The sequence below is a fragment of the Dictyostelium discoideum genome (assembly GCF_000004695.1).
Source record: "Dictyostelium discoideum AX4 chromosome 3 chromosome, whole genome shotgun sequence".
Classification (NCBI taxonomy): domain Eukaryota; phylum Evosea; class Eumycetozoa; order Dictyosteliales; family Dictyosteliaceae; genus Dictyostelium; species Dictyostelium discoideum.
The window spans coordinates 2,899,079-2,920,366 of NC_007089.4; the positions used below are offsets into that span (position 1 = coordinate 2,899,079).

A 21,288-nucleotide genomic window follows, 5' to 3' on the forward strand; every position below is an offset into this window, starting at 1 on the left:
ATATTTTTATTGCCTTTTTTTTTTTATTCAATTTTATTAAATTTTATTTATAATTTGAAGTAGTATTAGAAGTGTTAGTTTCACAATCAATATTAAATTTTAACCAATGATTTCTTTCAAAGAATTCTAAAAGTCTATGAATTTTAACTTGATTTAATTTAATTAGTTTAAAAGCGGTTGATAATTTAATTACACCTTGAGTTTTTAAAGATTCAGAGATTAATGCTTGTTTGACAATTAGGTATTGTTGTGGTAAAAGTTTATGAGTTGTACAAATTTGTTTCTCTTTTAATGAGAGTGCATCAGCATTTGGTAAACCTTCCAATTCCATTTTAGCATTCTTTTTCAATTTACTTGAATGATGTTTCCTATTCTCACCAATACCTAAATAAATATCTTCTTTTTCTTTAGTTAATTGTTTTTGAGTTTTAAATGATGGATCACCACCACCACCACCACCTCCACCACTACCACCACTTAATCCACTACTACTACCACCTAAATAATGATGACCAAATGGATTATGATTTGGATTGTATGAACTTAATCCACTATTTAAACTATATGATGCCAATTCAGATTTGGAACGTTTCATAGATTTATCAACTTCACGTTTTCTTTTATCTTCATCAAAATTTTGACCATCTGCCAATGTTTTAATACCATTTTCACGATACTCTTGTAATTGTAGAATTCTATTCTTTATATTCTTTTCATTTATTAATCCATTTATCATTGATTCATGCTCTTCTTTGGTAACTGTTTGAAGGAAACATTTCAATGAATTTAATATCTCTTTATCATCTTTGTATCGTTTTCTCTCTACTTTTCTATAATCTAATAAACCTTTCTCAACAATGAAATTCCTTCTTCTAATACGTTCATCCAATCTTTGATCATAGGATTCTAATACATTCAATTTAATATCTCTATCTGCTTGACTATCGTCAGGTTCAAATGTTAAATCCTTTACAACCAACTCTGCTTCATTATCATATTCTACTTCAAAATGTCCTCTATTCTTCATATATCCAACTGAATCTGTTACTGGTCCACTTGGTCCTTCTTCACCATGACTATTTCTATGATTTAATTTTTTACTTTTATCTAAATTTTTTTAAATAAAAAAATAAAAAAATAAAACAAAAAAAAAATAAAAACAAAAAAATAAAACAAAAAAATAAAATAATAAAAGAATAATTAAAAAAAAAAAAAGAAATTTATTGTTATTATTTGTAATTTATTATTATTATTTTTTAATTATTTAAATTATTGATATTAATTTTTTATTTTTTTTTTTATTTAGAAAATTAAATAGGTTTCAAAAAACTAACACTATTGAATGACTTTGTTGGTGTTGTATTATTACTATTATCGTTATAATTATTATTATTATTATTATTATCATCATCGTCACTATTATCAATAATATAATCATTATAATAATTACCATTTACAGTTGTTTTTGCTCTTTTAAAGTGAACATTTTCATTTGTAGTTAAAACCTTTGATGTATCTGGTAAAGGTGAAGTTGAACTATTTAAATAATGAGCGAAATAATGTGCTTTACATTCTAAAGGTGATTTTGAATGTGCGCCTACATTCTCTGAAACTTCATTCCAATTACCTAAACCATATAATTCAATTGCTTCTAAAAGTAATAATTCTTCATCAGCACCCCAATCATCAGTAAACATTGGGAAATGCATATTATCAACTACATGATAATCATGAAAATTACGATGTGGTGTAATCTCTACACCAACACTAAAACATTCTAAACATAAATCGAAATCAGTACATACTGAACATCTTATACGTACAACACCACTAATATCCTTTTGACAATAATCACAATGATATAATCCTTCATTCACTTGTTCCTCTATAAAATTATTATTATTATTATTATTATTATTATTACCATTACTGTTAGTTGGTGAATTGGTTGACTTCCTTGTTTGTTTTGTCATTGAGGTAGGTGATGTTGTTGTGGCTGTAGCTGTATTTGAATTTGTATTTGTAGCTGTGTTTGTATTTGTACTTGTATTTGTATTTGTTGTGATAGTATTTGATTGAGTTGGTTTATTTATTGGTTGTGGTTGTGGTGGTTGTTGTGTTTTTGGTTGTTCTATTTTAACATTTGGTTTTGTTGTATTATTAGTGGTGGTAGTAGTGGTAGTAGTTGGTAATGTAGTATTGTTCGATGTTGTTGTAGTTGTTGTTGTTGTTGTTGGTACATTAGTAGTATTTGTAGCAGTAGTAGTAGTAGTATTTTTTGTTTTATCATCCTCTTCATTATCTTCTTCATCATCATCTACACTATTAAAACTTTTATTTACAAGATCATCAACTTCACTTTGTGTTGGTGGTATTATTTGTGTTTGTCTTTTACTTTTTGATATTTTCATACCTTCTTCTTCTTCTTCTTCATCTTCTTCATCATCATCCTCTTCATCATCATCTTCTTCGAATGAATTGTTTGTATTGTTATTACCATTACCATTACCATTATTATTATTATTATTATTATTAGTATTATTATTATTATTATTATTATTATTATTTGAGATTACAACATCACCATCATCATCTTCATCATCATTATCATCTTCCTCTTCATCATCTCCTACAAAATCTTTATCATTATCATATGATTTCTTAATTCTTTTCTTTTTAGATGGTGTTGATTTATTACTACTATTATTACTCATTGTTGTTGATCTACTATTCCTTCTTTTGGTAATTAATAAGTCTTCTTCATCGTCATCTTCTTCATTATTATTGTTGTTGTTGTTGTTGTTGTTGTTGTTGTTGTTGTTGGTTTTGTTTGTATTATTTCCATTTGTATTTACATTATTATTTTCATCATCTGTATTATTAATATTATCATTTGATACATTTTGCATTTCAATGTCATCATCATTATCATCGTCATCATCAACATGTTCTTTTCTCCTTTTTTTATTTACAAGTGTTGTAGGTTCTTCTTTATTTATTGTTGAAGTCATTGTTTAAAAATACATTTAAATGGTATCGTTTGGGTGCACTCTAAAAAAAAAAAAATAAAAAATAAAAACAAAAAAAAAATAAAAATTAAAAAAAAAAAAAAAAAAAAAAAATTAAAAAAAAAATGGAAAAATATGAAAAGTTATATATTTGGAAATTTGGGCGCCTAAATTAAAAATCAAAGTACCTCATTTCATTACATTAAATTTTATTGTTAAATTTTTATTTTATTTTAATTTTTAATTCATTTTATTATTTTTTTAAAAATTTCTTTTTTTGTTTTGTAAACAAAATAAAATGCACAAAAATAATAAAATGAAATTCTAATAATTTTTATTTTTTCATTTATTATTATAATTATTTATCTTCTTTTTAGAAATTTCTTTGCTACTGTAGAGTTTTTTTTTTTTTTTGTTTTTTTTTCTTTTTTCAACATACTTGAAATCAAACATTCGCTCTAAAACCAGAAAATAAAAAAAAAAAATAAAAAATAAAAAAAAAAAAAAAAAATTGAAAAAAAAAAAAAAAAAAAAACTCTAATATTAAAACCCAATAAAAAAAAAAAAAAAAAAAATCTTGTTTGGCTCATTCATTCATTCATTCACACAAATATATATTTTTTTAATAAAATAAATAAATAATAAATAATAAATAAATAATAAATAATAAATGTCTTCTTCAGATGATACATCATCAGATTATGATGATTATGATGATTATGAATTAGATGAAGATGATACAGAGAAAGAACCATCAAAATGGAATAATGTTCGAGATGGTTGGCAAGAATTTTTAGAAGATGAAACAGCATTCTTTGTTTCTCAAGAGGATCAAAGTAAACAAAGTGGTGATATTCAAATTGATGATTCAAATAAATTTTATGATCCATTAGGTATTTTAAAATTACCACCTAGAAAAGCTGCAAGTGTTAAAAGTAAATATAGTTTTAATTATTTATACATATATATATATAAATTCAAATCATATTAAATAGTATATAATTTTCTAAAAAAAAAAAAAAAAAAAAAAAAAAGAGGAATTATTATCACTTGAATCAGAATCATTTAGTCCAGTTACATTTTTATCAGAGATTCATTCACAAACAAATTTTACAGAGTTATCAATTGGTGTTAAAAAATTAAAAGAAGAATCAACATCAAAAGCAAAAGAAATTAAATACCTTGTAAAAGAGAATTTCGAACATTTTGTAAAATGTAAAGATACTGTTGATGAAGTTTATAATTTAATTTCAAATTCAAAAATGTTAGAAGATATGAGTGGTTCGTTTATAAGTAAGTTAATTAATAATTTTAATTATTTAATTAAATATTAATTTTTTTTTTTTTTTTTTTTTTTTTTTTTTTAGAAATTATAAATAAATCATCAACAGTTTATGATCCTTTATTAAGTAATAAAAAAAAAGCTGATGAAATTAGAAAAGTTTTAACATTATTAAATAAATATAAGGTAATTTTTAAATTACCAGGTAAAATACAAGAGAATATTAAACAAAATGAATATGAAAAAGCTGTACACAATTATAAGAATGCAAAAACCTTAATTACATCAAGTCAAAAGAAAGAATTTCAAAAGATTCTATTAGATATTGAAAAGATTGCAGAAGATTTTAGAATTCAATTATTTCATGCATTGGCTGATCCTTCAACTAAACTTGAACAATTAAAGAAATCAATTAAAACTTTAATGGAAATTGGTAATGGTAAAGGTGATTTCTCTCAAATTGGTGATCCATGTTGGTACTTTTTATCAACACGTTATAATGCAATAACATTATTAATTAAACAATGTTCTGAAGATAGTAAGTTTAAATTAATTAATTTATTAATAAATAATATATATATTAATATTTTTTTTTTTTTTTTAGATACATTACCAAATTATAAAATTATTAGAAAATTATCAATATTATTATTATCAAATGTACCAAATTTATTTAAGATGGGAGTTTATTATATTGAAGGTAAATTTGAAGATAATAAAGAATATTTAAGATATAAACAACAACAACAAATTCAATTACAACAACAACAACAATTGATACAACAACAACAACAATTACAACAACAGCAACAACAACAACAGTCTGGTAAAACAAAAGATTCAAAATCTGTAAATGTTGTAGTTTATTATTTAGATGAAACTTTCTCAAGTTATAGAATGGATCAAGAGAAAAAAGTTAAAGATTTAATTGAACTTTGTAGAAAAAGATTCATTGAAGAGGAAGATGACGAGTTTTGTCTATACAAATTATCGGAAAAGAAAATTAAATCTGAAGATAAATCAACCACAACTACAAATATAAAATTATTAGAGTTGTCACATGATGAATCACCCTTTAAATTACAAAAGAAATGGGCTGATAAAAATAGTAGTACTAAAAATCATAGATTCCTATTCAAAAGAAAGAATGAAGAATTCACAGTAAACAATTCAAAAGCAGGTAATGGTACATCGATCTATGATAAAGAAGCAAATATCACTCAAATCGATTTGAATGCATCTTATAAAACTCATAAAAAACAAAATTCTGCTGCAACCTCTGCAATGAATGAAGAGAAATTTAAACAATTGATTATAAACATTATGGAATTATATTCATCAAAAGTTGAACAATTATTTTTCGATCAAAATCAAGAAGATTTCCCTGAAGATAGCGATGATGAAGAAGAGAATTTATTTGATCAAATTATTAGTACAACATCAGTAAATGAAGATGGTAATCATCATCATGGTGGTGGTGGTGGTGGTGGTGGTGGCGGTGGTGATACAATTAATTCATCAGATTTATCAATTCATATGGTTGAAAATGTTAATGAAGTTATTAAATGCCAAGAAATGTTACAAGGTATTGGTATGCCAGAACTTTATTTATCATCAATTAATTCATTGACAGAATCATTGATTCTTCATTTCATTAGACAAATTTGTTCTGAAATGGTTGCAGAAGTTTCATTTCTTTATCTATTAGAAGATTGGACAATTAATGAATCAAGTGAAGATGCATTAGCAAGTGGTAATCAAGTCGATGGTATGATTACAACTCGTTTAATGGGTGAATTTGTTAATACAATCAAAGTTAATTTAGCAAAACTTTCATTCCTTAGTAATAAACCAATGTTATTACCATCGGTTGAATCTGCACTTTGTGAAGCAATCGAAAGTTTTGGTGATTGTTTACATCATTTAGCTTTCAATAATGAATCAATTCAATCAACCATTGAAGATAGTTTAAATCAAATGAGTAATGATGAAAAAGCTGAAAATGAATTAAATGGTATAATACCAAAAATTGATATTTCTTCACCACAACAACAACAACAACAAACTCAAAATCAAAGTCAACAAGGTCAAGTTCAACAAGGAGAGAATCAACAACAACAAACATCATCATATATGACAACTGAATTTAATTCATCAGAGAAATTATTATTAACACTTTCAAATTGTTCAACTGTTGTATCAAAAACAGCAGTACAATTACGTGGTTTTTATGTTGGATTATTTCATCAACCAATGGGAAGTTATTTGAAAAAGGTAATTGAAAAACTTGGTGTATTGGAAAGATTGATTTTAGAACGTTATGTAAATGAAAAGAATTTAATGATTGGTGAATTCATTACTCGTGGTGTTTTATTCTCTGGAAGTACTTGGTTGGTTAATAGTCAACCAACTAAAGTTAGTTCATTCATTTTAACAATTCTAACTAAAATGGTATTCATTCATCATGAAATCATGAAAACCATCAATAGTATCGATATTTCATTTGGTGTAATTCAACGTATTTTCGAATTTCTTTTAATTTCATTACGTCATAATTTCAGTTTAGTAGATCCATTATTCATTTCAAATGAAGGCAAATCTCAATTCCTTTTAGATATTTTATTCATTGAAAATGTTTTAGAAAGCTATGGTAATGAAAAAACTGTAAAATTATCTTCTTTTATTCGTAAAGATTTATTATTTTTAAATCCAATTCAACAACAACAACAACAACAACCAACTCAATCAATTTCTCATCAACATCAACAACAATCATCAACTTCAAGATTTTATTCAACTCTAAATTATGGTGGTGGTAGTGGTTTTAATATAAATGCTACAACTGCTAATTTAGATCCAATTTTAAAAAGGAATATCGAAAAAACTTCTTTATTATTTTCTTGTTTTAAAATTTAATTTAAAAATATTTAAATATAATAATAATAATAATTATATCTCAATATAAAATAAAATAAAATTAAAAAAATAAACCATGCCAAAAAAAAAAAAATTATTATAATAAACCCAGAATTTAAAATTTTAAAATTTTAATTAATTATTTAATTTAAACATAAAATTGATTAGATTAGATTTTTTTTTTTTTTGGCACCACCAGTGTTTTAAATTAATTCTTTTAAAAAAAAAAAAAAAACTTTAAAAAAAAAAAAACATCAAAATTTGGTGTTTAAAAAAAAAAAAATATGAAAATAAAATATCAAAAAAAAAAAAAAAAAAATAATTTTTTTCATTTTCATTATTTCCCCTTTTTACGTTTCTTTCATTTGTTATATTTATTAATTTTAGAATAATTCACCCATCTTTTGGGGTTTATAAAAATAAAAATAAAAATAAAAAAATAAAAACAAAAAATAAAAAAAAAAATAATAAAAAATAAAATAATTAAATAAATAAATTAAAATAATTAAAATTAATATTAATTAAAAATAATAATATACATATATAATTTAATTGTATTATAAAATAAAACATTACATATAAAATTTTAACAGTTAAAATAATAATAATAAAAAAAAAAAAAAAAAAATCTTACTACACTCACACACACACACATACAAATATTTACACTCACACACCGATCATTTATACATCACCTCATATAATTATATAGAAAAATGTCGTCTTCACATACAATTCAAGAAACTAAAGAAGTACATACAAAAACCAATAAAAGAATTCAGTGGGATGATTTAGATCCAAAAAGGTATTATTTTTATAATTTTTTATTAGGTGGTAGTATTGATCTACTTATGTTTCCATTAGATGTTATTAGAACTAGATTACAAGTACAAGTATGTGTTTTTTAATTTTAAAAAAAATAAATAAAAATAAATTAAAAAATAAAATAATAATCTTATTAAAAAAAAAAAATAAAAAAAAAAATAAAAAAAAACACACACATACAAATAAAGGGATCACAAAATGTAATACAATCATTTCCACAGTATAATGGAACATTTGATGGATTTAAAAAATTAATAAGATTAGAAGGTAAAAGAGCTTTATATAAAGGTTTTTTAACTTCTGAATGTGGTTATCTTTGTAGTCGTGCAATTTATTTTGGTTCATATGAATTTGTGAAACAAGGATTTTTAAAAGGAAGATCTGATTCTGATTCTGATCGTAAGTGTGTTTTTTTAAAAAAAAAATATTTTTTTATAAAGACATACTTATTATTTATTATTATTTTTTATTATTATTATTATTATTATTATAGTATTATTTGTTACAACGATTTCAGGAGCAATTTCAGAAGCATTGGCATCTGTAATTTGGGTACCATTTGATGTTGCAACACAATCAGTACAAATTCAAGGATCATTAAGTAAACCAAAATATAAAGGTGGTTCAGATGTATTTAAAAAGATATATGGTGAAAGAGGAATTAAAGGATTATATAAAGGATTTGGCGCAACTATAATTAGAAATGTACCATATTCTGGTATTTGGTGGGGTACTTATGAAATATCGAAATCGAAACTTACCCAATTTAACATTAGACAAAAGTTAGGTTTAAAAGAACGTTCATCTCATTCATTAGCAGTTTCAGCGGAAATTGATAAAAATAATCCATCACATGAGGTGGAGAATGAAGATCCAATCATTCATTTTATATCTGGTTTCTTTGCTGCTGTATTTGCAACCTCAATTACTAATCCATTGGATGTAGCAAAAACTCGTTTACAAACTGGTGTTTTCCCTGAAAATGAAAAACCAAATTTTTATACTATTATTAAAAGTACAATTAGAAAAGAAGGTATTAGAGCCCTATGGAAAGGTTTAGTACCATCTTTATTAACTTCAACTCCATATTCAATGATTTCAATTTTCCTTTATGAAGAAGTAAAAAAATTATCTTTAAAATAATAATAATAATAATAATAATAATAATAATAAAATTAAAAAAGTATATATATATATTTAATTTTTAATTTTTTATTTTTTTATTTAATTTAAAGAGTATTGGTATAATTAAATGTAATATTATTTGTTTGGTTTGGTTTTTTTTTTTTTTTTTTAAAGGACAAGAGCTAAAGCAGCAGATGCAGCTAAAAGCAAAACATTGACAACAAGGGTTGATGAGGTATTACCAGAGGCAGTGGCATCAGTCTTTGGTTTAGCTTTGTCACCAGCTTTTGCTTCTGGATCAGCACTATCAAGGGATTCATCTTGAGTAGTTTTTGGTTTGGCATCAGTTTTTGGTGAACCAGCTTTGGTTTTAGTTTCATCAGTCTTTGGTTTGGCATCATTGGTATTTGATGATGGTTTGGCTTTATTGGAAGCATTGTTTTCTTTGTTATCACTAACATTTGATGATGGTTTAGCTTTATTGTTAGCGGTATTTGAATCTTTGGTGGCTGCTGAATTTGGTTTAGCATTTTCATTGTTTTGAGCATCATTTGTATTTTGGAGATCCTCATGTTCATGTTGTTCCATATCTTTAGTTGCTGCCATTTTGTTGGCATGATCTTTAGCATCCTTTTCAAACCATTTTTGTTGATCTTGTTGTTGTTTTTGACTTACTATAACCTTATTGACATAGATATTAGCTGAATCGGTAACAATGAATTCACCAGCTTCATTAAATTGTTGCTTGGCAGAATCTTTTGGAGAAAGGTTTGCAAATGATTGAGATTCTCCTTGAATGGTTAAAACATGTTTATTATTATCTCTTACATGGAAATTAATTCTATCACCTTGTTCAATATTTAATTCAAAACTTTCACCTTTTGATAATGAAACAATATGATCTCTTGCAAATACTCCATTATGTGCTGCATAAATAACTAAAAGAAATGCTGCTAATAATCTCATTTTTTTTCTTTTTTTATTGTAATAAATTAATTATTATTTAATTATATTTTTTTTTTTTTTTTTTTTTTTTTTTGTTAAAAACCTTTAAATAATAAATTAATTAATATTTTTATTTATAATCAATTTTTTATTTATATTTTTATTATTTTGTTTATTTTTTTTTTTTTTTTGGTAAGACTTACTTTCAAATTTAATTTTTAGATAAATAATAAATTGTTTTTATGTATAATAATTATCAATGAGAAAAAAAAAAAATAATGTAAAAAAAAATAAATGAAAAGAAAAAAACAATTAAAAATATAATTAAAAAATATTTACCAAATAATTAATTATTTTTGATTTTTTTTTTTTTTTTTTTAATTTTACAACATTTAATAATTGTATTTGTTTAACAATTTATTTATTATCTTTTTTTTTTTTTTTTTTTTTTTTTTTTTTTGGTTTTCTATCATATGAATTTCAATGGAAAAAAATAGTACTTGTGGGTGAATGTGTGTAATAATTTTGAAAGTGTGTTTAATAATATCTGTTTTCAAGAATTATCTTATTCTACAATTTTTTTTTTTTCTTCAAATTTTGTATTCCAATGAAATAAATATAAAAATGAAACAATTAATAAATAATAAACCCATTTTCAAGAATACAAATTAACCACTTTTTTTTTTTTTTTTTTTTGCTCGCACTATTAGTTATTAACTCAAACCCCCACTTCACTCCCACTCCCCCTCCCACTACTTTTCAAACATTTTACAACTCATTGAATGAAAATTGTTTTTTTTTTTTTTCTTTTTTTTCCAAACTCAAAAAAAAAAAAAAAATAATAATTATTAATATTAATAGTGCTCAAAAGAAAAAAATTATATTTAAATAAATAAAAAAAAAATAAAAATAAAAAGAATAAAATGATTTTTCTTTTTTTTCAGAGTGTAGTATCTACATGTTTAAATATTAATAATATATAAAAATATAATTATATATGCATATATATTATTAATATTTTTACATGAAAAAACTACACTCCCAGGAAAAATGAGAAATCATCTATAATCTTGGTTATTTTTATTTATTTTTTTTATTTTTTTTATTTTTTTTTTTTTTGGTGCCAACCAATTTTTTATTTTAAACATTTTATTGGTTTCGGTAAGTGGAAAAAAAAAAATTTTAAAAAATAAAAAAATCTTCTTTTAAGAGATTTTCCCAGCATATATATTAGGTTAACAATTGTATAATTGAATAAATAAATGTGTCAATTCATGGAATCCATTATTTTTGATCTATTAGGAGTTTTAAATCTTTGAATAACTTAAAAATAAAATGTGAGATTTAATTTTTTTTTTTTTTTTTTTTTTTTAACGTTTGATTGATTAAACAAAAAATAGGTATCACTATGTCTTTTTTGTTTTTTTTTATTTTTTATTATTTTTTTTTTTTTTTTTTTGTGAAGAGTAAAATCACTTTAATTTCAGATTTGGGTGGAAAAAAAAAAATGTTATTATTTATACAAAAAATAAAAAAAATAATGTTATATAGAAGGTGAAAATAATAATGATAAAAAAAAAAAAAAAAAAAAAACACAACTTCTAAAATAGCAAAACCACCACTCTATATCAATTGAAACAATTTTGATTTGTTTATAATAATGATTATTTTTATTTTTTTTTTTTTTTATTTTTTTTTTATTTTTATTTTTTTATTTTTTTTTTTTTTTCAAAAAAAAAAAAAAAAAAAAAATTAATTGGCTAAAACTGATTCACTATTGTGGTTTTTTTTTTTTTAAAAGAAATAAATTAATTTTATTTTATTTTTTGTAATTTTTTTTTTTTTTTTTTTTTTTTTTTTACACTTTTTCATTTTCTCTTTTAACGTTCTACATTTTATTATTTATTATTTATTATTTATTATTATTTTTTCATATTATTTATATTATATTTTCTTTGAAAAAAAAAAAAAAATAGAAAAAAAAAATAGTGTCCCAATCCCAATTGAAAAAAAAAAAAAATTCCAACAATTTTTCAGATTTTTTTTTAGTTCGCCTATATAAAACGTTTTATAAATAAATACACTTTATTCGAAGTAATTAAAAAAATAAAAAAAAAATGGATACCACTGTTGGTGAAGACCATGGTAAGTTTTTTTCTAATCACTTTTTTTTTTATTTTTTATTTTTTTTTTTATTTTTATTTCGTCTGGATTGGATCTTTTATTTTGACCCCTTTTTTTTTTTTTTTAACTTTTAAAATTTTTTTATTTTTTTTATTTTCTATTTTTTTTTATTTTTTATTTTTTGAAAACAGATAAAAGAAAGACAGCACCACCAGGGGCAGTAAATAATCCAACAACAACATCATCATCATCATCATCATCATCATCATCATCATCATCATCATCATCATCATCATCATCATCATCATCGTCATCGTCATCGTCATCGTCATCATCATCACAATCACCAACAACATCAACAACAAAAATACCAAATAGAGTATCAATGATTGCAAAATCCTCAACTGCATCATCATCTGATAGCTCTTTAAATAATACAGCAACAACAACAAAACCAACTCAATTTGGAAGATCAGCATCAATGATAGTTCCTAAAAATCAAATTGAGCAGCAACAACAACCACAACAACAACAACAATCGCAACAACAATCATCATCACCAGATGTTTCAACAGAAAAGAAAATCCCACCAAAAGTAACACCAAGATCATCTTTATCAATTAATAAAGTACCAACTACAACCTCAACAACTTCAACTTCAACTTCAACAACAACAACAACAACAGCACCCCAACCAAAATCACAATCAACATTATCAATTAATAAAGCAAATACATCACCACCATCATCATCATCAAAATTATCAGCATCAATTTCAGCAAATGGTGGTACAACACTTACAGAATCAAATAGTTTAGAGAGTATTAATGATACTTCTAGTGATGGATCAGAGTTGAATAAATATTTAAATGATGATGATCATCAAACCAATGAAAATAATGATGAAGATGAAGAAGATGATGATGAAATTGAGGAAGAGGAAGAAATGCATGATAACTTTTTAAAGGAATTAGGTTTAGGTGACCGTGATACTATTAATGCATTAAAAGAACAAGAAAGAAAAGAAATGGAATTATTAGCAGGTGGTAAAGCATTTAGAATCACTAGAAGTTTTGTTGGTGTTCAAAATAATACTAGAGATAGATCAGCATCATTATTCGATCGTAATATTGGTGGTTCAAGTAATTTAATTGGTAGTGGTGTTGGTGGTACTAGAGTTGTATCATCAATGGTAACACCATCACAGCAACAACAACAACAACAACAACAACAACAACAACAACAACAACAACAACAACAAGGAGGAGGTAATAGAATGATAACTCATAGTAAACCACCAGTTTCAAATAGTACTAAACCTTCTCCAACTATTAATACTACTAATAATAACACTACAACACCAACACCAACACCAACACCAACAAATCAACAACCATCATCATTATCAACATCACCAACTAAATCAGGAATTCAATCAGTACAAATGAAAACTCAAAGTGGTAGAGTTATAAATAATCCAAGAATATCAGTTATGATTCATCAACGTGCACCACCAAAAAAACCATTACCACCAACTCCACCAGTTAGAAAACCACCACCATCTGCAGCAATATCTGAAAATCCTGCAATTATAAAAGCAACAATAACAATTCAAAGAGCATATAGACGTTATAAAGAATGTTTACCATTAATTAAATTAAGTAAGTTTTATTTTTATTATTATTATTATTAATTATATATATATATAAATATGTATATATAAATTTATTAATTTTTTTAATTTTTTTTTTAATTTTTTTAATTTTTTTTTATTTTAGAATTATTGTATAGATATAGATGGAATATTGTTCAAGAAATTTATAATACAGAAAAAACTTATATATCAACATTGAAACAATTATCAACACATTTTATAGAACCATTAAGAAAGAGTTCATTAATTAGTCAAGAAGATGTTAAATTTATATTTGGTGGTATTGATAGTATTAGTGCAATTAATAATACCCTAATGAATGATATTGAATCAGTATTGGATAAATGGACACCTTATTCAGTGTTGGGTAGTTGTTTTACAACGATGGGTGTTTATTTAAAAGCATACACTGATTATGTTAAAAACTTTGATTTTGGACTTCAACGTATTTGTCAATGTGGAAAGGATTCAAAATTTACAGCATTCATTAAAGCGGCCGAAGAGAAAACTGTACCACGTTCAAGATTGGAATCATTATTAATCACACCAGTTCAACGTATTCCAAGATATGTACTCTTATTACAAGATCTCTTAAAACATACTGAAGTATCTCATCCTGATTTCCCTCATTTAACAAAAGCTTTAGAATTGGTTAAAAATATTGCAATGTCAATTAATGATACAAAGAGACAATCTGATAATTCTTTAAAAGTTGTTGAAGTTCAAAATAAATTAATTGGAAAATGTCCTGTAAGTAAATTTAAAAAAATTTTAAAAAATATTTTAAAAATTATTAAAATTTTAATATTAATATTAATATATATTTTACCAATAAGAATCTTGTTATTGCAGATAGAAGATATGTTTATGAAGGTTATATATTAGTTGGTGATGTTTCAAGTAAATCAAAAAGAGTCTACGTATTTTTATTTAATGATATTTTAATTTTCTCAAAACCAACAACAAACAAAATATTTAATAGTAAAACTAAATTTAAATTTTTAAAATGTGAAGATTTATTTCCAAGTCCAATGTTAACTGATATACCAAATAATCGTATGTTAATTTAATTTTCAAAAATTAATAACTTTATATTTATATTTATTTTCAAAATTCTAAAAATTTTATACTTTTTATTTTTTATTTTTTTTTTTATTATTTAGCTTTATGGACAAATTGTTTTGAAATTATATTACAATCAGTTGAATTAAAATTTTTTGCAGAAACTCCAGAATCAAAAGTTGTATGGTTATCACAACTTCAAAAAGTTTTTAGTGATATTGGTACTCAACAAATTAAAAATGAAAGTAAGTAAAATAAAAATCATTATTTATTTATTATTATTTTATTTAAATAATATTAATATATTTTTTTTTTTTATTTTAATTAGAATTAGTAAATTATAAAAAAGCAGAAGAAAAAGCAAATGATTTTAAAAAGTTTATAGATTATCAATATACATCATTGAAATTAAAAGGTAAAACTGGAAGAGGTGCAACAATGTCATTAAATAATATGGAAGATGCCATTCCATCATCACCAACACCACAACCTCAAACACAACCACAAAGTAATAATGAAGTTAGTGAGAATGGTAATGGATTAGATGTTCAAAATGAACAACCACAATTAATACAACAACAATCATCACCATCATTATCAAATTCAGCATCATCAACTCCATCACCACAAAATCAATCACCACAATTACAATCTCAAACTGATCCACAATTAAGACAATATCCAAATTTATGTAAGTTTATTTCATGAAAAGATATTTTTTTTTTTTTTTTTTTTTTTTTTTTTTTTTTTTTTTTTTTTTTTTTTTTTTTTTGGAAAAAGGTGGAAAAAGGTGGAAAACTAATAATAATAATTGTTTTATTAATAGTGAGACAAACAACATTCCATAAAATGTCTTATCAAACTAGAATGGAAGCAATTAAAGATGCAGAAGAACAAACTAATATATTAAAACAAGAAGAACAAACCAAACAAGAATTATTGAAACAAGAAGAACAAACCAAACAAGATTTATTAACAAAACAAACCAATGAAGAGAATAAGAAAACTCATAAGGATCAATTAAATGAAATTTATAAATCTGGTACTGGTAGTGGTATGGTAGGAACTGTTGGAAGATCATTCTTTAAACCAGCCAATAATGGCGGTATTGCTGGTGGTGAAAATGTTGAACCTTCAAACGAACAAAAATATGAAACCTTGAAAGGAACTAAAGCAACCACTAGCGCACCTTCATTAAATAAAATATTTTCAATAGTATCATCAACTTCAAAAGAAAAAGAAAAAGAAAAGGAAAAAGAAAAGGAGAAAGAAAAAGAAAAAGAGAGAGAAAGAAAACAAACAATGCAAAAATCTTCTCTAAATTTAAAAGCTTTAAATTCTGAATTATCTTCTTTAAATAATAATAATAATAATATTATTAAAAAATAATAATAATAATAATAATAATAATAATTATATATATATATAAAATCAAGAATGATAAAGATGTAAAATTTAAACAAATAAAAAAAAAAAAAAAACAATCTGTACTACTACAAATTTAAATACCTTTTTTTTTTTTTTTTTTTTTTATTTGTTTAAAAAAAAAAAAAACTAAAGTTCGTACATTTATTGTGTTTATTTCTTTTTATGATTATTTTTATTATTATTATTATTATTATTATTATTATTATTATTATTATTATTATTATTATTATTATTATTATTATTATTATTATTATTATTATTATTATTATTATTCATGTGTTAAACATGATTATTGAGTTTGTTAAAATCTCTATTTAAATTTTATTCATGCATGGAATCATCTTCACTTTCATTATTATTGGTTGATGTCGTGGTTGTGGTAGTTGTTGTGTTTTGATCATCAATATTATCATCATCTTCCTCACTATTTTGCTGTTGTTGTTCCATTTCTCTTTTAAGTTCTTTATCTTTTTCATAAGAATCATCATCGGTTTTTAATTCAAATCTACAAACTGGACAACTATTATGCTTTTTTTTTTTATAGAAAATGAAGGGAATGTGTTAGTATTTATTTTTTTATTTTTTTTATTTTTTATTTTTTTTTTAATAATTACTTGTTCTAACCAAGGTAATATACACTCAGGATGATATAAATGTTGACATGGTAGTTCTATATAATCATCACCCCATTTGAATTCATCTTTACAGACTGCACAATCAACTTTTTGATCAACGATTGTTTGATCAACTCTATCTCTTTTTAATTTTTCAATTTCTTCTTTAGATGCAGGTGGTGTACCTTTTTTTTTGCTTGCTTGAAACATTCTATTTAAAAAACCTTGCCAGTCACCCCCTTGAAAATAATCATTTGGGTTACCGACATAACCTCTGGCGCCACCGCCACCACCACCACCCATAACACCAAATCCACCCATTGAGGGTACTCCACCTAATAATTGTGATATATTAAATAAAACTTGATCAATTTCTACTGCTTGTGGCATTTGTAAACCAAAATCAAAATCATCCTCACTACTATCATTATTTTCAACATCACTACTGGTACTACTACTTCTGGTTCTTTGTCGTTGTTGTTGTTGTTGTTGTTGTTGTTGTTGTTGTTGTTGTTGTTGTTGTTGCTGTTGTTGTTGTTGTTGCTGTTGCTGTTGTTGTCTACGTTGTCTTGGAGCACCAAAAACATTTGTTCTAGCACCACTGGTGTTAGATGATGAAACTTGAGGGAATAATGAGGAGAGGAATAATAAAGGATCCATATTAAATTCATTATTACTAACACGAGTTCGTGAAAATGGATTACTATTTGCTGATGTATTATTGTTATTATTGTTGCTATTATTATTGTTGTTGTTTGAAGTATTCATATTTTGTAAGAAAGAATATGGTGATGTTGGTCTGTTTGATTCTTCTGCTTCTTCTAAAAACTCTGATGCGCAATCAGGGCAAATAATTTCTTCAGGATCTGATAATCTGACATATTTTTTACATTGGTGACACCAATATTGTGGTTGTCTTATATTTGTATTTGTATTTGTATTTATATTTGTATTTGTTGCTGTATTTGTTGTTGTTGTTGTTGTTGGTGGAGGTGTTGTGGTGGCAGTTGTGGTTGTTGATGGTGTTGTTGTGGTTGTTGATGGTGTTGTGGTTGTTGATGGTGTTGTGGTTGTTGTTGATGGTGTTGTGGTTGTTGTTGATGGTGTTGTCGTTACTGCCGTATTAATTGATTCATTATTTGCTGTATTGTTTTCATTGTCTGCCATTTATTATATGTATATATATATACTAAAGTACAAAATTATATTAAAGGAAGAAAAAAAAAAAAAAAAAAATAAAAATGAAATTAAAAAAAAATAAAAAATAAAAAATAAAAAGTGAATTAAAAAAATAAAATTAAAAAAAAAAAAAAAAAATGGATTGGCAATGCGAGTGATTTTTTATATTTTTTTTTAAATTTAATTTTTTTTTTTTTTTTTTCTTTTTTTTTTTTTTAATTTTTTTTTTTTTCCAAATTTGGTGGTAAAAATTTTTTGTTAATATTTTTTCCCTTACGACATAGATATTATAATATGACATTATAATTTTCACATTTTTTATTTTTTTTTATTTTTTTTATTTTTTTTTATTTTTAAAGATTATAATATTCAAAAAAATAAAAAAAAAAAAAAAAAATTAATTTTTTTAATTTTATTACCATTAAATTTATTATCAATTACAAAAAAAAAAAAAAAAAATTCCAAATTTATATATTGGTTTATAATTGTATACCTTTTTTTTACATTTTATATATTATTTTTTTTATTTTTTTTTTATTTAAAATTATTATTTTTTTATTTTTTTTATTTTAAATTACTAAAATCAATAAATATCAAAATAATAAAATCGTTCATAATCAGTCTTTATTTGATTAATTGATAAAAAATAAAACATTACCATTAATAAAAAAATAAAAAATAATTTAAAATAAAAAATTAAAAATTTAACATTAAAAATTAAAATTTATTTTTAAAAAAAAAAAAAAAATTAAATAATGATAATTAAAGAAAAAAAGAGTAAATTAAATTTAAAATATATTTGGTTAATTAAAATTAAACCAAAAATTAATAGAGGAGTTATCTCATTCTTTCATTCTATAAATCAATGTTTTTCAAAAAAAGTTCAAAAAGTAAAAGATAAAAAAAGTAAAAAAAGAGAAAAAGAAATTGACGATAATTTTAGAACTGGAAATCCTCAATATTCAGATTTCGTTGAAAATAATAATAATAATAATAATAATAATAATAATAATAATAATAATAATAATAATAATAATAATAATAATAATAATAATAATAATAATAATAATAATAATAATAATAATAATATAAATGTAAATAATAATAAAAAATCAAAAAAACATCATCGTCATCATCATCATCATCATCACAATCACAATCACAATCACAATCACAATAATCATGATAAAGAATCCATTGATAATAATGATTTTACAAATACCAATAATAATAACAATAATAATAATATTGACAATATAAATGTTCCATATGTTAAAGGTGAAATTGCAATGGAAAAAAAAACATTTGATAATAGAATTTACTTGGAAGAATTATCAAATTGTGAACAAAAATATGAAAATGAAAAAACTGGAAATGGTTATGCTTCAAATGAAACAACATTTGAATATGCAAAAATACTATCACATTCTCAAAATAAAAATAATAGAAAAAAGTCAATAGAATTATTATTAGGTAATTAAATTAAATTAATTATTTAATTTTTAAATATTTTATAACTATATTTTATAAATAACTAATTTTTTTTTTTTATTTTTTTTTTATTTTTTTACTTTTTCTATTTGTATAGAATTACTTAATAGTGATTCAATTAATAGTGAAAAATATTTAATTGAATTAGGGACAACATATTATAAACAAGAAGATTTTAATAATGCTTTAATCTATGCTGATAAAGTATTACAATCATCACCAATGAATAGACAAGCACTATCTTTGAAATATTTATCTGAGCCAGTACCATTAGAAGTAAAAGCATAAATAAAAATAAAAAAAATAAATAAATTAAATGTAGAAAATTTTATATAAAAAAAAAAAAACACAAAGTTATTATTTCTTTTTATTTATTCATTTTTTTTTTTTTTTTTTTTTTTTTTTTTTTTTTTTTTTTTTTTTTGAAATATTTACAAGTATATATTTTTATTATTATTGTTGTTATTAATTATTATTATTATTATTTTAATTATTATGTTGATTATATATATAAGAGGATAAATATATTGAATGAAAAAGTTCGTGTTTGGAATATGCTATTTAAGTCTACAATTTGCGTGAAATGAATGAAGATGGGTAGTTGTTTAAAGATCATCAATAGGGAATTTTTCATTGTTGTCATTATCATCATTATCAGAAGAGTCAGAGTATGATGAAAGATCACTTTCTGATTCACTTTCATCATTTTCAGAATTATCTGATGCATATTTATTAACAAATTCTTTTACTTTTATCTTATATTTTTCAGGTTCCTTTAAAAGCATCGATGCAGCTTCACCATTTAATGGGTCAGTTGGATTTGGGTATAAAAGTAATTGTGGTAAAAAGATTTCAAAAATATTTATAAGGTCTATATAAAAGAATTTTTATAAAAAAAAAAAAAAAATTAAAGTTAGTATATTAAAATCTAAAATTAAAATATTATTAGTATAAATAAAATTAACATACCAAACATTGGACTCCAAGTTTGATTAATAACATCTAAACAAACTGAACCAGAACTAAATTTTTAAAATAGAAAAAAAAAGAAAAAAAAAAAAAAAGTTAATATAAAATGAAAAATAGTTTTTTTTTTTTTAAAATAATAAATACTACATACGCTAAATCGACATTTGGATGATAAATTTTATTTGTGAAACCAATTGAAGGTGATTTATATGGATAGGCTGGAGGTAATTCAACTCTAACCTTCCAACAACCACCAAAATAAGGACTATCACTTGGTCCTTTAAATTTTACAAAAAATTGTGCCATAGAATCGCCATCCATGGTAACTTCATAATCACTCATCATTCTAGTAAATAATTTAAAATAAAAATAGTTAATAAATGTGAATAAATTTTTAATTAATTTTATTTTACTTTATTTTATTTTATTTTATTTTGTTTTGCTTTGCTTTGTTTTTTTATTTTTTATTTTTATAATTTTAAATACATACAATTTGGTGAGATCCAAGTCTCTTCTTCTATTTGGTGATGACATTATTAAGTATTGTTTCAAAGACACTTAAAGATAGTATTGTTTTTATTATTTTACTTTTATTATTTAATTGGTTTTTATTATTTATTTATTATTTAATTGATATTATAAGAGTATTTGAATTATATATGCAAA

The 21,288-nt window shown here is 22.8% G+C and overlaps 8 protein-coding genes across 8 annotated transcripts; 4 read left to right on the forward strand and 4 right to left on the reverse strand.

Annotated features, from left to right (window-relative positions):
* Positions 1 to 43: 43 nt before the first annotated feature.
* DDB_G0280079 (myb domain-containing protein) lies at positions 44 to 3,011 on the reverse strand (the record flags this gene model as incomplete). Its single annotated transcript, XM_636137.1, has 2 exons — positions 44 to 1,107; positions 1,331 to 3,011. The coding sequence occupies 2 exons, from the start codon at positions 3,009 to 3,011 to the stop codon at positions 44 to 46; spliced, it is 2,745 nt and encodes a 914-aa protein (XP_641229.1).
* Positions 3,012 to 3,678: 667 nt separating this feature from the next.
* exoc2 (exocyst complex subunit 2) lies at positions 3,679 to 7,206 on the forward strand (the record flags this gene model as incomplete). Its single annotated transcript, XM_636138.1, has 4 exons — positions 3,679 to 3,943; positions 4,044 to 4,301; positions 4,376 to 4,828; positions 4,895 to 7,206. The coding sequence occupies 4 exons, from the start codon at positions 3,679 to 3,681 to the stop codon at positions 7,204 to 7,206; spliced, it is 3,288 nt and encodes a 1,095-aa protein (XP_641230.1).
* A 716-nt stretch (positions 7,207 to 7,922) lies between these two features.
* Positions 7,923 to 9,174, forward strand: mcfJ (mitochondrial substrate carrier family protein; the record flags this gene model as incomplete). The annotated part of the gene is made up of 3 exons (XM_636139.1): positions 7,923 to 8,099; positions 8,220 to 8,430; positions 8,525 to 9,174. The coding sequence occupies 3 exons, from the start codon at positions 7,923 to 7,925 to the stop codon at positions 9,172 to 9,174; spliced, it is 1,038 nt and encodes a 345-aa protein (XP_641231.1).
* Positions 9,175 to 9,324: 150 nt separating this feature from the next.
* On the reverse strand, positions 9,325 to 10,122 carry DDB_G0280085 (hypothetical protein; the record flags this gene model as incomplete). Its single annotated transcript, XM_636140.1, has 1 exon — positions 9,325 to 10,122. One exon carries the CDS (start codon positions 10,120 to 10,122, stop codon positions 9,325 to 9,327), a length of 798 nt encoding a protein of 265 aa, XP_641232.1.
* Positions 10,123 to 12,218: 2,096 nt separating this feature from the next.
* gxcS (RhoGEF domain-containing protein) lies at positions 12,219 to 16,330 on the forward strand (the record flags this gene model as incomplete). The annotated part of the gene is made up of 7 exons (XM_636141.1): positions 12,219 to 12,246; positions 12,417 to 13,886; positions 14,004 to 14,629; positions 14,716 to 14,935; positions 15,043 to 15,186; positions 15,270 to 15,632; positions 15,768 to 16,330. The coding sequence occupies 7 exons, from the start codon at positions 12,219 to 12,221 to the stop codon at positions 16,328 to 16,330; spliced, it is 3,414 nt and encodes a 1,137-aa protein (XP_641233.1).
* Positions 16,331 to 16,690: 360 nt separating this feature from the next.
* DDB_G0280089 (hypothetical protein) lies at positions 16,691 to 18,150 on the reverse strand (the record flags this gene model as incomplete). Its single annotated transcript, XM_636142.1, has 2 exons — positions 16,691 to 16,897; positions 16,984 to 18,150. 2 exons carry the CDS (start codon positions 18,148 to 18,150, stop codon positions 16,691 to 16,693), a joined length of 1,374 nt encoding a protein of 457 aa, XP_641234.1.
* Positions 18,151 to 18,917: 767 nt separating this feature from the next.
* DDB_G0280367 (hypothetical protein) lies at positions 18,918 to 19,941 on the forward strand (the record flags this gene model as incomplete). Its single annotated transcript, XM_636143.1, has 2 exons — positions 18,918 to 19,635; positions 19,751 to 19,941. 2 exons carry the CDS (start codon positions 18,918 to 18,920, stop codon positions 19,939 to 19,941), a joined length of 909 nt encoding a protein of 302 aa, XP_641235.1.
* A 317-nt stretch (positions 19,942 to 20,258) lies between these two features.
* Positions 20,259 to 21,156, reverse strand: DDB_G0280091 (hypothetical protein; the record flags this gene model as incomplete). The annotated part of the gene is made up of 4 exons (XM_636144.1): positions 20,259 to 20,524; positions 20,623 to 20,675; positions 20,774 to 20,968; positions 21,113 to 21,156. The coding sequence occupies 4 exons, from the start codon at positions 21,154 to 21,156 to the stop codon at positions 20,259 to 20,261; spliced, it is 558 nt and encodes a 185-aa protein (XP_641236.1).
* Between the last annotated feature and the right edge of the window lie 132 nt (positions 21,157 to 21,288).